Genomic DNA, 16,059 nt, shown 5'->3' on the forward strand with positions numbered 1-16,059 from the left:
TTCTCTTGGATAACCCCCATATTTCTCAGACCCAAAAATACATTATTGTAAGCACAGCTGTGCCTATGTATAGGTCTATCTTAAAAACAGTCTCTACATTTCTGTATTATCAGTGGTGCACACTGTGATAATTTTAGATTATGGTGCTTGGTGCAGAATTTGTACCCACCCTTACTTCCTGTGGTTTTCTTTTGCAAGATATTATAGACTGATAAGACATTTGCTTCCCTCTTTTACAGAAGAGTTCTGGTGTCTGTTTTTAGTTTGCTTTGACACTCTGTAATCTGGTACCAGCTTTGGAAAAACTTTGTTTACAAGCTATGCAAATAGTCAGAGGTGAAAGCTTCCCTCTCTCATGAAGAGCTGCACACAACTTGCATGATATTGCTTTCAGTAATAAAACGTTGCTCACTCTAAAGCTTGGTACACATGTGCAATAATTGTCATTGGAAAGAATCTTCCATGATCCTTTCCAACGACCAAGGACTGCACGATGCCTGAACAAGTGTTGTACATACAGCACCGTTCTGCTCTATGGAGAGGGAAGCTCTTCCCCTTCGCTTCTATTACGATCGCTTCTCGTCCATCATCCGTGGATCCGTCAGGATGGTCGTTCAGATGATGGACGACGAGCGCTGTACACAAGCCAGATTCTCAGACGATTATCGGAAGAGAAGCATTGCAAGTGTGTACATAGCCTTAGGCTGAACCATAACATTAACCAAGATTTGGCACAAGATTTGACATGCAAATCACAAATTAATTACAGTGCTACATATTTAAGAGCTCTAATGTGTAAAAAGACAAGCATTGACTGCACATCAACAGCTATATATTCCTTTGATAGGCAAATATTCCATTGATGGAAGACTCTCAGACAGTAAACTCAGTCTGTAATTTTGGGAAAGACTGAGAAGCATTTTCATTTAAACATGCTTACTAAGTGCTTTACTGCCTAATACTAGCATGTAAAGTGTAAGTTGGACAATGGAGATATATATTAGGATAAGGTAGCACAAGTCTAGTTCAAACAAACTGAAGGCTCCTGTCTGGGTTACTTCTCACAGAAAGGGATTGCTAGCAGAACACAAACTAAAAACAAATAGTAGCCCAGCAGGGAAGCTAACTATCTTTTCTGTAGTCCTTCAATACCAGAAAACAAATCACAAACAGTCTTTGGTTCAGAACCCTTGTGGTAACAAAACCACAGATTTCCTGGAGCTCAGTTTCCCTCTGCACTCAAGAAGCCAGTAAGCACCCATCAACATGTAACCTACTGCTGTTGTAGAGCACATGAGTCTCTCAGCCCACGTGAACCTGAACAAAGACCAGGTGGCCAAGGAGCCCACCCAGCTCTTCCTTTGTTGGCTCCAGGACCCCCATAACCAGCTTTTTGTAAATGCCTATTGTCTAATTCAACCCATACTGTCTTTCTTGGAGCATTAAAATATTATGGCTTTTTTGGACCCATGGTGACCCACAATGTTCTTCCACGGGCTCAACCGCTCCCCAACCGTTGCTCTTGGAAGAACTGCGGCAGCCACAACTGCATGCAAATGTGTTACCTGTGGAGCATTATGGGGCTCCTGGGTGTCCAGTAGCAGATTGCTATGCATGTATGGCTAACCATGTGGTTTTCGACTGCAGATATAAAAGGGACACATAGCTCCTCAGTCCTGGCTCTACATAAATACTATCAATATACATAGTATTTGTTTTACAAACAGACGTCAAAATTATTAGTAAATACAACATACACCAGTTACACAGGATTATCAGAGCTATTCACGGGCTGTTTTACTCAAGTTTAGACCCTTTAATTAGTTAAGCTCATTAAAGAGATAGAAATATTTTTTTTTAATAATTTATAATTTAATATCTGTATTTACTATATTATTCAGTATTGTATATGTGTCTGTATATGAATATTTTACATTTATGAAGTTTCATATGGGGAGCTCTGTTAAAGCCAATGATGTTACAAGGGGACTGTAAGTCTCCTCTAATACTTCCTTCAACAATGAAAGCAGGCTTCTCAAGATATCCATTGTATTAGACCATGAACTTCTTCTTTTGTGTAAATGGTAAATAGTCCATTGGACCACTTTTTAGCAGTTAGTCAATCTGTTTGCTTTAACTAATCACCCAGCAGAAAAGCAAATGATAGATAACCAAATCTGAGATAAACTTCTGTTGCCTATGCAGTGCATATATAATTGATGTCCATTGTCTTCCAGGATTGTTTTACTACGCAGGCCATGGTTATGAAAACTTTGGAAACAGTTTTATGGTCCCAATTGATGCTCCAAAACCGTACAAATCTTCCAACTGTTTGTGCGTGCAAAGTATACTAAAACGGATGCAAGAAAAAGAGACGGGTCTCAATGTATTTCTACTCGATATGTGCCGGAAGAGGTAAGAAGCACTCCAGGTACAGGGAAATTACAAAACTGGTCAGCAGATGAAGTCTGTGCTGTGTATAAGAATCTCTCTTATGTGTTATGTAATATTATCTGTTATGTAATTCACTGTTTGCCTGAGGATTTTTTTTAAGTTAGTGATATACATCAAGTGAATTAATCTATTATTATTTCAGTTCTTTCTAACCAGTAGCAAGTTGGCAGATCAAGAGACCAGTAGAAAGTCCTAATCTGCATGCTTGCTGCAAGTTAGGGATTTATGGTATGAAGCAAGAGGTCCGGCATGACAGCCTATTCTACAACACACATGAACAGCATTGTAGTTTTGTCATTTTGGTTTAAAGTGTAACTGTCTCTTTCATCTTAAATAACATATCATCTTACAGGAACCAGTATGACAACACTATCCTTATTCCTGAAAACCTAAAGGTGACTGCAAACATCGTCTTTGGCTATGCCACGTAAGTTCTGCTCCTATCCATAGACTGACTCTCAGATTCATTCAGTTGTGACGACTGATCAGCAAAGCTTAATAGTTGTACGGGTATCTGAAAAAAGTGCTTAGTGTGATCCACTCGTTCTGATGATTGTGTGCCATTTTCATTGTATTCCCCTCAGTATATTCTCTTCAATGTGCCCCTTTCAGTGTATTCCTCCTGTCTTTGTATACCCCTCCGTCTGGCGTCTGTGTGCCCACCTTAGTCTGGCCCCTGTGTACTCCCCTCAGTTTGATCCTCTTTGTTTGGCCTTTGTGTGTCCTCCCAGTCTGGTCCCTGCGTACCCATTTTAGTCTGACACATGTGTGTCCACCTCAGCATACCACCTCCTCAGTCTAGCCTGTGTCCCCTTTTTAGTGTGATCCACTCAGTCCAGCGCCTGTGTACCACTTTCAGTGTATTTTCCAGAATCTGGCTTTGTGTTCCTTCCTTACTTTGGTCCTTGTGTGCCCTCTTTAGTTTGTCCTCTCATTCTTGCCTCTTTGTGCCCAAATCAGCCTGATCTCTCTTTGTATGACCCCCTCAGTGTTTTCCTTCCAGTCCAGCCCCTGTATGACCCCATGAAATGTCATCCACTCCATCTGACCTCTATGTGCCCCTTCAGTCTGGCCCTTGTGTACACTCTTAAGCCAAGCTTACCTCCTCATTATATTACCCTAATTAGCCGTGTGCATGGCCATTAACTGGCTGTGAGTCCTAGAAGTCACTGTCATAATGACTGTTCATCTGACAGTGAGTCCCAGGAATGGGCAGCACTGTCTGCAGTAAATGTAGCACAGAAAAATAAGAAATATTTGCTGCAGAAATTTGATTTCCTCAAATCCAAACTTTTTAATTTCTTGATTTTTTATTTCAAACATTAAGAAAGATTTTGCGGTTAATTGTCAGGAATTTTAAAAGAGAACTATGAAGGAAAGTCCCAAAAAACACTTGTCATGATGTGCAAATTGCTCAAGAGCAAAGATATATTGCAGCTCATCAGTCCTTAGATGTGGGTACTTAATTTGCCTTTTTTCAATTACATTCATCTGGTTTTGCTGCCAGTAACACAATATCTGTCTTGTGGTGACAACGGTCACCTAATGTACCTGTACAAGCAGCTTTGTCAATCTAGGGTATGATGTGTGTTAGAACAACAGAACACCTGGACCTCTTCTCTCCATAACCTACGAGGTGTCCTCTAATTCACCAGTTGAACCAGGCAGGGTTGATAAAATGTGCCTAAAGGCAATCCCAGCTTCTCTTGTGTGTGTTGGGAATAAATGTACATCATCTCAGCCCAGCCAATCAAGATGAACAAAGATTGCCTACAGAAAAAAATAATGGCTCCATGCGAGGGAATGTGGACAGGTGAGTATCGTGGGTTAAGTTCCAGTTCACCAGATATTAATTGTTGAGCTTTACAAACATTTTTAGTTTTTTTTTTTCTGTTTGCAGAAAGTATCTCCTTAAATGACATTATGTTATTTTATACTGCTAGTTTAAATGCAAATAACACTTAGCAAAAATCTTCTTTAATAATGTAAAATAATTAGAAGTTGTCAGCTGGCAGGTGAATGGTAATGTTATTCTTTGGGGGAATGAATGTATATCTCAGACTCCTTCCTTATCCCATGGGGCTCTGTACTAAGCGGTCTTCAGCATGAAGCTACCAACATTTTCTTAATTGGGCCCAAGGGAAGCAATCGAAGAAGAAGCAGTAAACTGCCTGCTGTGCAGCGATTTTAAAGTGTAGTGCACTAGTCTGAAAGGTTATTAGTAATTCAGTGGTTTTTCATCCTTCTTTCTGTTGACCTCTCAATTGGCCTGTGTTGATTTTCTGTAGGTGTCAAGGAGCGGAGGCGTTTGAAATCCAACATTCTGATCTTGCAAATGGCATTTTTATGAAGTTTTTGAAAAAGCGCTTACTGGAGAATAAGAAAATTACAGTCCTTCTGGATCAAGTTGCAGAAGGTGAACCAATATTTCAAGGTTGCAATAATGGATAACGAGTGCAGATGTTATCTGCTTTCTTATTATTTCCTATGAATAAAGCTGTCACAGTTTTGAAACTTTTTGAAACTGAACTTCACCTAAACTGGTTACAGCAAAGTTGAAACACATATTTTTGATCTGTTTGATCTTTCGTTGGTTTTCTAATTCTGAGCTTATTTAGATTCAAGTACCCTGCTAGACATTAAAGATGAGTCAGTGACTTTAGCAGAAAGTTCAGTAAATTTGGAAGTGTTATACTCATATCTTTAGTGGCCCATGACTCCGTTTTACTTTCATTGCAGCACTGCAACCTCTGTCAGTCTGTTCTACTGAAGGAGAGACAATGGACTGATGACAGTAGATATGTCCTCTCCCTTCCTCTTAGCCAATTGCCTGTGTACTGTGCAATACATTTAGGTCTGATTGACTAATGTTGCTGCACATCTCTCTCTCCCAATCTGAATCCTGCTATGCAGGGTACATTTGCTTTTAACTACATAACACCTCCTTGTAACTCCAGGATCATCTGCAGTCAATATCATCACCCATGAGTTTCTAGGTCTGCAGCCACTATGAGGAGGTCCCGTTGTCATTGTTCAATTTCTCTTTGTTTAATATTCTAAAAAATGCTAAAGAAAAAGCATATGAAGGAGTTGGGGCAATATCCCCCCAAAAAAATCCATACAAAATTAGAGGTAGTAACTATTGCAGGAATATCTTACTAACCAAGTCCTTAAAAGACAAAAAAATCATGGAAAGATCCATTCCATCAGGCTCTATCTGTGGCTGAAACATCATTCTTCCATGTATTATTTTTTTAAGATATTAATGTATTTCCATTGCATGTTTTCTGTTTGCAAACATTTAATTTCTAGAAAAACAGTGATTTTAAAGAAAATTGTCATTTTATTTATTTTGCATTGCTTTAGACATGGGACACTGTTCACTCACCAAAGGGATGCAAGCTCTTGAGATCTGCAGCAGCTTATCAGCTAGGAGAGCATTGACAGATCCAATACAGCAAAAAGCCTGCTCAACCGAGTCTCTGGCACGAAACTTGCAGTGGGCAAAAGCAAATGGTAAGTTGCTATAGTGGTAAGTCTTTCAAGGGCATTTCTTTTAAAAGGTATTCATTTCCTAACCCTTTTAGCACTCTGTTTGTTAACTTGCACACATTTGTGTTATTAAGTTTGGGCAATGCAATAGTTACACATGTTGTAAATGCACAGGTTTACAAACCTCTGAGCCTTATTCCTATGAAATATACATTATATTAGGAAATGAATCTCACAGGTGGCCTACACCAAAGCGCCTCCTTTAACAATTAGCGCTTCCTGCTCCAAGCATTAGCCTATAAAAGGATCTCTTAACATGTAAAATCTTACACCAGGTTAATTAAAAAACAATAATTCCAATAATAATTCCAAGGACTTACTTGAGCTGCAAGGGTTAAACATTCAATTTTTTTCAGAGGTACTATTAAAAAGCACTTACATACTTATTCCCCTACTATTTCAAAAGCTTTCCTATGCATAAAAGATCAGCTGAAATCTGGCTTGCCAAAAACGGAAGGATGCAAAATTGGCAAATCCAAACCCCAGCGATGGCAAGGACCATTGTTGAGGAAAAGCCTCACCCCATAGCTTGACCACTGGGTTGCGGAGGTCTCTGGGTGGGGAGTTTATTTGGAATCTTAAAGCTCCTTTAATAAAGAGCCAGACTCATCCATCCTTCCCTCCGCTCCACTTTCGCTGCATCTCTTTGTAGTTCTCTCCATTGGCTTCCATTTCACCTTAGAATCAAATTCAAGCTCCTGTGCTTTGCCTTCAAATCCCTACGCAGTTATTGTCCTACTTACATTTCTGACTTGGTAAAAAAAATACTCCCCTTGCCGCTCTCTCCGCTCCTCCAATGACCTACTAATGACTTCCTCACTCATAAACTCATCACACGCACGGCTACAAAGACTTCTCTAGAGCTGCCCCCAACTCTCTGGAATGGTCTTCCTCGTCCTATTGCTTGCTCCTTGCTCCTACTTTCTGCTCATTCAAAAGAGCGCTTAAAACCCATTTTTTCAAACTTGCCTACCCGTCGCCTTTTGTCTTTTGAAACCATCACTACTTCTCACCTTCTCACCACTACATATCTCCCATCCTATTGTGTGTGAAATTCCCCCATCTACTAGATTGTAAGCTCTTAGGGCCAGGGTCCTCTCCTCCTGTATCACTGTCTGTATCTGTCTGTCATTTGCAATCCCTATTTAATGTACAAGGCTGCGTAATATGTTGGCGCTATATAAATCCTGTTTATTAATAATAATAATAATAATAATAATAATAATAATAAAAAAGAGCTCTCAGATATCCACCTCTAACAGTGGAAAAGAAATACAGAGGTACATAGAATTCCTTACCCATTCCCAGAAAAGGGGAAAATACCTAGAAATAAAGACACAACACTTTAATAAATGTCTGTGGGTTCTTCTTTTTTTTTCTAGTACTCACCTTTGTACATCCAGCAATGTCCAAATAGGATCCCAATAATCCCTTTCAGAGTCAACCTCTCTCTGGCACAATAATTGTCCTTGACTGCCTGCTTGCTGAATTGGCTGAAGGCATGTAAACAATTACATGAGCTCTGCCCACCTAGGTAGAGTCAACCAAAAACAGCCATCCTCAGGTGCTGGATAGGGTGAACAAATGTAAACAATGACATGAGCCCCGCTTTCTTATTTTTTCCCAAAGTTAAATCATACAATTTGACCTTTAGGTGGAATTTTATCAGGTTTTTATTCTATGCTTATCTTTACCTATCACCCATCAGATTATGAAGAATATTACCCTCCGCCTATTCTTTTCAGTTTCCAGTTGGTAGGTAGTAACTTGGTATATACACAGAGTTAGGATAATCATAGTAGCTGTATTATACGAGAACTGTTTGGTTGCTTTAATGGAATATATAGGTGAATAAAAAGGGTATTTTATGTAGATTATATCTTGTAGATTTATATAGATTTTATCTTTTCTTGAGCTCATCATTATTAGTCATTACTTTTGCCATCAAAATGAATGTCATCTTATTCAGATTTTAATTTTTGTCTCGTGATCTTCATTTAGAACTCCCAGAGAGTATCAGCATTGAATTTGACTGTGGTGTGAAAATCAAGCTCGGATTTGCAGCTGAATACTCCAATGTTATGATCATTTACACTCGAATAGTCGACAGACCCTCCAATATCATTGAGTGTACTGCAAATGTCACAGACTTTCCACTGGTAAGCATAGAGTGATTTTTCTAATGGGATCTTCAGTGGGACACTAAGCGATGGGTGTAGCTCACCAAAGGTTAGTAAGGTACAGGTATAGGCTTGCATAGCCTGTCCATTCTTCAACAGAGAACCTGTCTGGTCACAATCATTTCATTTCTAGCTTTAGTTATAATTTAAGTGGTATATTCTTCTATAAACTGACTTTGTCAGCAGTGTAAGGAAATTTATTTACCAGCATGTTGATAACCAATCTAATGGGCAGTGCATTAAACAGCTTTGGGCACTACTACTGTCCATAACGTCAAGGTGTGTTGACTCTACTGTGTTCCATTGAGCGCTGTGGTTCCTCTCCCCAGCCGTGTCCTGTTTAGATGTGGAGACAGGTAAGAAGAACCACAGTAGCTAACAGAGGGCAGGCCATGCAATATGCCCAGAAGAGTCAGATAGTATTGGGGTGTACAGCTGATAAAGACAGGGCAGATTTCACTTGTGCCTACCAGAAGGGTAAGTATAAGAATTTAATTTTTACAGTACACTGCTTCAGTTTTAATACAATTATGTAACTAAAGCAATGTAAATATGTGCTTTTATAACTAATGTCAAACAAAAACAAAACTCCAATAAATTGTGTTTGTATTTCATGCAGGACTTGTATGTTGACCCAAAAGAAACGAATAAGGGCACACCGGAGGAGACGGGAAGCTTCTTAGTTTCTAAGGAGCTTCCGAAACATTGTTTATATACTCGCCTGAGCGCATTACAAACACTAAAGGTCAGTGGTGGATACTGAAGGTCTACATATTTTTCTCCAGGATTATGATAATTTAGAGAAGTTTGCTCACTATGCACAGAGAAAAGCGTTTTTTATATCTGTTTCTCTATTCTTTTCTCTTTAAGGAAAACCTGACCTTCACAGTCTGTATGACCTACATGTATGAAGGATGTGAAGAGATGGTGGAAGAAAGGAAGAAAATTGACGTAGGAAAGCCACTTGTAGCAAAATTAGACATTTATTCTGGACTTCGGTCCCTCTCTGTACATTCAAGTCATCTACCTCACAGTCCCTGCCGCAGTCCAGATCTTCCTTTAGCAACCCATGACACCTCTCATGTTTTAACAAGCCCCCGTTATCCACAGCCACCTCACAATGTCTACCATTCACACATAAGGAGCAGCATACAGCCAGAAATCTACCATCAGGAACCCTATTCAGCGTATCCTTCTAGCAACCGGAGATACTTCTCAGACAACAAATCTCACTATAGCAATGTAACAATTACAAGACAAAAGAACATTCCAGAGGAGAGCACAGAGGAGACTTTTGACTTTGGTTATCAATATCAACATTGAAAACACCTACTTAAGCTATGGATTTTATTTTTGTTCTTAAACTTGTCATGTCAGTATTCCTAATGGAGTTTATTTTATGACTATACATGGACATTCATTGTTTAAAAAAAAAAAGTAATAGGAGATTCTTTATGTATTTATCATCTACTGCATTCTCATTTTGGTCCTCTTTAATAATTTTAGATTCTGTCTTGAAAAAAGTAGAATGTCCTGTTCTAGGTAAAATAGATCTGCCCCGTCCTGCACATCTAGGTTCATCAGGGATGTATTTTCCATAAAGCACAGCAGGAGACAGTGAGATCACTCAAATAGTCTACACATATAAGCTTGTTTATAGGTTGTCTTAATATTACAAACAATGTAAGGATCATTATAATATGCTTTGTGTAATGTGTCATAGTCTGGTGGACCCACTGTATCACTAGGGGTTATGGCCACCTACCAAGCAGGACAACCTTCTATTACAAGCAGGACAAACGCTAGAACCCACAGGTCTTCAGACGTATAATCATGGCAAACAGTAGGCAGTAGCAGTGCCAGCAAGCTGATGGTCCTAGTCTCCTATCTTCAGCATGGGCAGACAGATTGACTTTTTGCTAGGACATGGGCTAAATGTTCAGCGCTCTATTTAGACTTTCCTAATAAGTCAGGTGTAGAGAACTGTGTATTGAGAAACAACCAGCAGATAGCAAAGGCCAACTTTTACACAATAGAGGTAATTCTAGCAGTTGCTTTGTGAGTGACTATATGATCCAGTGATATAAATTTGGCCCTAAGTTTAAATCTTTTCTTTAGCTATTTCCCTCATCTACATGCCACCTCTGTCACCTCATCTACATCCTTTTAGTCCTCAGTGACAGTCCTTCTGTCATTATACCCCATTATCCTTCCCTTAGATTACTAATTTAATTTCTCTACTCACCTAGTGGGAAGAAAAATCAGCACCCCATTCTAATGTTTGGCAGTAATCAAAGTCACTGGCCACCCATCTGTTCAGAATGTTGGCAAATGATACAAAAATTACAGTGACAATAAAATGTAACCTTACTTTGGTGCTTACTACCGATTCTCCATCTTGCCATGATTTTATCTGACAACTCCAGACAGACAAGCCTGGCAATGAATTAACCTCTGTCCTTCTGATACACTCAACCATTCCTTCATTATTTATTTCAAGATGCCCCCATTAAAGCAGAAGTAAACTGAAAGAAAAACTCACCTTTAGCTTCACAGATCCATCAATCCCTTCGGTGGTTTCCTGGATTGGGTTCCACGTAGTCCTGGTATACTCCTTCGCCCTGGCAACAAGGAAGCACTGGGCACTGCCATCTTTTTTTTGCACTTTTACGCCTTCTTCCTACGTTACCTGATCTCACACTGCGCAGGCGTGACACGGAGTGAGGTAGATGTGAAAAAAGAGTGCCTATCTTACTGCGTATGCGTAAAATCTGTATTTTTTCTGCCAGAGATGGCAGGGATGATGACCACTTCTTGTTTATTGAAACTCTTACATCTATCTATGACAGTGTTTCTCTACATTCTGAACATTATGGAACCCTTGTAATAACTTTCAGATCTTCAGGAAACCCCGGCTATAATTACTATTTCCACAGCTCACAGTTTATTAGTGTGGTGGACAAGAGGAAGAGCCACATTGCTAGAAGACCTGACACTGCAGGTCATTTGGATTTTGCTGTAGGAGGATAAGACAAAAAACAATGCTTACGAGCATTATTACTTCTTAGGAGTGTCATAGCACTGAATTCAATGGTACTTCTTATGTCACAGAAAGTGATGCTATTAGTGCTGCTACTGATAGCGGGGACCCAGTTGGAATATGTATTGCTGTAAAAAGAGAAGCAAATAATCAAAGAGAAGCAGAATAAAATCAGCAATTGTGCTTGTAGGAACAACAACTACGGCATACCTTTATGTTGAACAAAATTTAAGTGACATGGTGGTTCAGTGGTTAACACTTTTCCCTCCCTTTGTTAGTTGGCGTCCCTCTAAAAAAAATGACCTTAAACTGTGGTAATGACATATGCCTTTTGGTGGGATATGAGGTTGTGAGCCCCTTTGAGGGACAGTGAGTGACATGACTATGGACTTTGTAAAGTGCTGTGTAATATGTTATATAAATACTGTGCAATAATAATAATAATAACACTGGGGAATGCATTTTTTGTTGAGTTAGATCTTACACTTGTTTTTTACTAATTTTTTAGTGGTTAATCCCGAAATTGACCCCAGTTTTTTGCTATCAGATCCAGTTTTTACGATACAGGGTGCCCTCCATTTTTGTCAAAAAACATAAAAATTTTACATACAATGAAAAAATAATGAAAAATAACTTGAATGTACTGTTTATTTAAATTTCTTTTGTTCATACAAAGGATTTATTGTTACTCTATGACATTTTTTACAGTAAAACATTTGAAATTTATTCAGGAAAGTGGTTAAGGTAAAAAGGCACGCTTATATTTTTTCCTGGAGTGCTCAGTGCTAGGACAATCTTGCCGTATGCTCCAACAATAGTCAGCCATCATATGTACATTCCATCTACCCTGATACCGTTCTTCCATGACCTTCAAATCTTGGTGGAATCTTTCACCTTGCTTATCACTGACTGCGCCAAGGTTTTCCAGGAAGTTAGAAAGATGGCTATGCAGAAAATGCACCGTGATGCTCATATTGCAACCAAACATTTGTAGCTCTCCAAGAGTTTCTGGACAATTTCTGTGTAATTATTTGCTTGTGTGTTTCCAAGAAATTCCTTGACAATGGCTTTGAATGATAACCAAGCAATCATTTTTTTTTACTTCTGACATTGTCCTGATGAATTGTTCATTGATGAGCTGCCGAATCTATGGACCATCAAACACACCGGCCTTTATTTTTTCAAATGACAGGCTAGGAATTGCCAAAATGAGGTACTTAAAACAGTCTCCCTAACAGTTCGTTAGCATACCTTTAATGAACTGCTTCATCAGACCCAGTTTCATGTGCAGAGGTGGGAATATAATCTTCTTTCTATCAGTGGCTCATGTAGAATGTTTGGATCACCTGGTTTCAGGGCAGATCTTGGAGGCCAATTCCTTTCCACTCAATGCCTCTCACGAGCTCTGCTGTTCCACATGCACAAGATAACCAAGAAGGAAGCATACTATTTTAAGGTCAACACAGATGACCCAATTGTGTTGGTAATATTCTTCACAAAGAGAAACTGAATGGCCAATTAGGACTGACCCAAATATATTGCCATTGTGAAGGAGGACACACTTTATGCTCCACTATGAGCTATCGATGAATAGTCACCATTCAGTTGAGTTATAGATTGGAATTCTCAATTCCTCCATTAAACCAGGTATGTTATGGCAATTAACAAAGACACTGTCAGTTCTAAAGTACTGGAGAAACGCAATTTCTCTGGTTCGAAAGTAGGATACCTTTGTTCCTTTTTCAAATAAGTTTTTCTCATGCAGTCTTGATGCTAGGAGTTATGAAGCCTTTTCAATAGTGCCAAATCATGTTCCAAATCACTCAACTCATGCTGATCAAATCCCTTACGAACAAAGTCCTCTTCAATTTCAAACTCCTCATCATTGTTGTCACCTAGTTCATCACCATAATCATGTTCTTCAACAGAGGGTAGCGGGACACTGGGATTTCATCTGAATGAGCCTCTGGGCGTATAGCTGATGGTAGACTAGAATACTCTGTTACATTTATTTTTCTTGTTATATCCTGAATTTTTCACTATACAAAAGTAACAGTCACTGAAATTATCTCCTGGCTCTCACCAAACCATAGCTATACCAAATGGCATCTTATCACGTGTTCCCTTTGCCCACATCTGTAAACCCTCGACACACTGTTTGTACACCTTATAAGGGGCCCAGGACTTATCTTGATCACCAAGTTTAACTTTGAAATATGCTAAATAGGCTTGCTCTACACATGTGCTGATGTTCGCCCTTTGACTGGGAATGGTGAAACTGCCACAGATATAACAAAATGAATCAGGGTTGTTTAGGCACATACGACGAGAAAGAGCAGAGCCAGACATGATCTGAAAGAAAGGAATACGTGTGTACTAGAAAAATACATTTTGCTTATTCACTACGTAGAGCAGCGCACAACCTCTGACCACACTGTCTTGCATGTAAATCAATAGCCTGTACAAATCCACACTACAGTAATCACAATTAATATAAGAGGCAGAGAAAAAACCTGACCTGATAGAAGAAAACTAACTGCACTTTCAGGATCAGCATACCTATTTTAGCTTAATAAGCTTAAAAATTTAAGTCAACAAAAAAATTTGTTCAAAATTGTTCCCCAGTGTAATTATAGCAATATGGACACCACAAGCGTCAAAGGGCTGTGTGCTACTGATATCCTTTACTCTGGAGCCGCAGATAGGGAATTTCCATTTTTTCAATAAACTATCATCAATGTATTAGAAAAACAAGCAATTTTTGTGTTTGTTATCTGCACTTTGCTTGAATCATCTAGTTAAAAGTTCATGCTGTTCCAGTTTGATATTTCCTCCTACAGACTAGTTCTATGATAAGGAAGTGCTGAACTGACAGCAAAAAACATGTCTCAAAAGCATTCAGCCTATGAATCATCACCTAGAACTTCCCCGCAAAGTAAATTTAATGACTTGAGCTAGCACTTGATAGCTGAAACTTCCTGGAAGTTTTTATATTAGCGTAGGGTTCAGCCTCAAGCAACAGGTAAAAGTCAGGTAATTCTTAACATAATACTCAGGAAATACTGTGACTGTGCTTCTACACAAAGCCTGTGCCAGTCATTTCATTCATGACAGATGGATGAATCATAAAGCAAAATAGCAGCTTTTCATCGGTATATACATATGAGTACATTTCATTAAATGGTAAATCAAAGGTTGAGAAAAGCAATTTAACATCAACAAGAATGACTAAAATGGGGAGCTTATATATAAATATATGTGTGTGTTTGTGTGTGTGTGCAAAAGTTGGGTTTTAGTGTTTGGTATTCCAAAGTCCACCTAAGGCTGCATACACACATATGAGTAATGTGGTCCCTCGATGTCCTTCATTGGTCTGTCCTGGGCAATCAATCAACAAATGACCAGGAACAACCATTATGCATGTCAAGGGAGGAGATCACAGCAGGGCACCACTTGCTCTCTTGCTCTGCCCTGATCCATTCCAGGTTTGCTGGATCACCCAGGTTCACTGATGAAAGTGTATCCTCTCTAGCCTTGGAGAGCTTTAAAAAATCAGTCCCCACAAAAGAAAGCTAATGGAGCCACAACATCGAAGAACTGATGTACTGAAAAATATTTCATCTTAAATCTACTTTTGTAGACTGATAAATTTATCTAACAGTTTTATGTGCTCGTACCACCCTCCTACTATGATCCTTTCAGGGGTTGATTTATATTATACAGGTATATGCAGTCACATTAAAAGTAAGTGTGCCCTATGTTTGTCTTTTTTTACTTTTAACTTTTTTAGGATTAGTTTTTAATTCAAACAATGCCTAAAGTAAAATGTGATATACAATGAAAAAAAACAACTGCGAAAAGTTACTTTTCCAAAATGTATTTTTTTTTTAAGTAGTTTTTTATTGATGAATTTTAATACACAAAGGGACAATAAATAAAGTAGGTACACAAATAAAGAAAACATAAAATATACAACCTTTACAGCATAAGGAAACACTTAGAGGGCTGAAAGAATGTTTAACAATATCAATATTGTTTTGGAACAAAAGTATACATGGCCATCTTTATTTCAGATCATCCTATATGTATTGCGTGGTTGTGGATCGTGGGACCCCCATAAATCTAGAAGGTACAAATATCCTAACATCCAAGATGGAGAGACCCCTAGCCAGGCAACAGTAAGTACTTGTTAATTATTTACTAATTATAATCCAAGTCTTTAGTCTCCTGTTTCTGTTAAATCCTAAACATTTCACATATTAATAGAGTTGACTAGCCCTATCAACTTACATAGAAACAAAATAGACATTCAATAATTTATACAAGAAAACTATCTATAGAAAAATATATTCCAGGAAAACACCCTCAGAAACTGGTATTGTCCCATTTAGAAGAGATGTCTTCTTGCAATGATTTTACATAACTGCCCAGCAGTCTCTGTCATAATCTAAATGACATTTCTAAATACCCTTCAATGCACATTTCATTGGTTGCAAAACATTGGGGTTTTCCTTCCATGAATTCCTCATTCCAAAATTCCCCCACATCATTTCAATTGTGATTCAATGGGCTTATCTGACATCCACTCGTTAATTTGAAATGTCATAGACAATAGAAACCTCTGCAATCCTTAATAATACACTGATGGGTAAGGGTTATCTTCAGATGCAGACAGATTTGCTATGTTTGAATTGTGTGAATGGCCTCTCTAAAAGGCTCCTGAATCTCCATTCCGGCTACGGTTATGCCAGTAGCCATTGCTTCTATCTGTGGGGTGATTTTCCTTGACTTTTTTTCCTACAAACACAACATAAAGGAGAGACAATCTTATTT

At 38.6% G+C, this 16,059-nt stretch overlaps 1 protein-coding gene across 2 annotated transcripts in view; it reads left to right on the forward strand.

The window, feature by feature from the left end:
• The window catches only part of MALT1 (MALT1 paracaspase), a 66,783-nt gene extending 55,105 nt beyond the window's left edge, over positions 1–11,678 (forward strand). For both annotated transcript variants that reach the window (XM_072416540.1, XM_072416541.1), the window contains 7 exons: positions 2,238–2,415; positions 2,807–2,881; positions 4,743–4,870; positions 5,821–5,970; positions 8,008–8,165; positions 8,806–8,931; positions 9,057–11,678. In XM_072416540.1, the coding sequence (XP_072272641.1) occupies positions 2,238–2,415; positions 2,807–2,881; positions 4,743–4,870; positions 5,821–5,970; positions 8,008–8,165; positions 8,806–8,931; positions 9,057–9,509 (1,268 nt within the window). In that variant the 3' untranslated portion in view covers positions 9,510–11,678. The remainder of the gene's footprint in view (positions 1–2,237; positions 2,416–2,806; positions 2,882–4,742; positions 4,871–5,820; positions 5,971–8,007; positions 8,166–8,805; positions 8,932–9,056) is intronic.
• Positions 11,679–16,059: the final 4,381 nt, after the last annotated feature.

The sequence above is a fragment of the Pyxicephalus adspersus genome, chromosome 6 (genome assembly GCF_032062135.1).
Source record: "Pyxicephalus adspersus chromosome 6, UCB_Pads_2.0, whole genome shotgun sequence".
Classification (NCBI taxonomy): domain Eukaryota; kingdom Metazoa; phylum Chordata; class Amphibia; order Anura; family Pyxicephalidae; genus Pyxicephalus; species Pyxicephalus adspersus.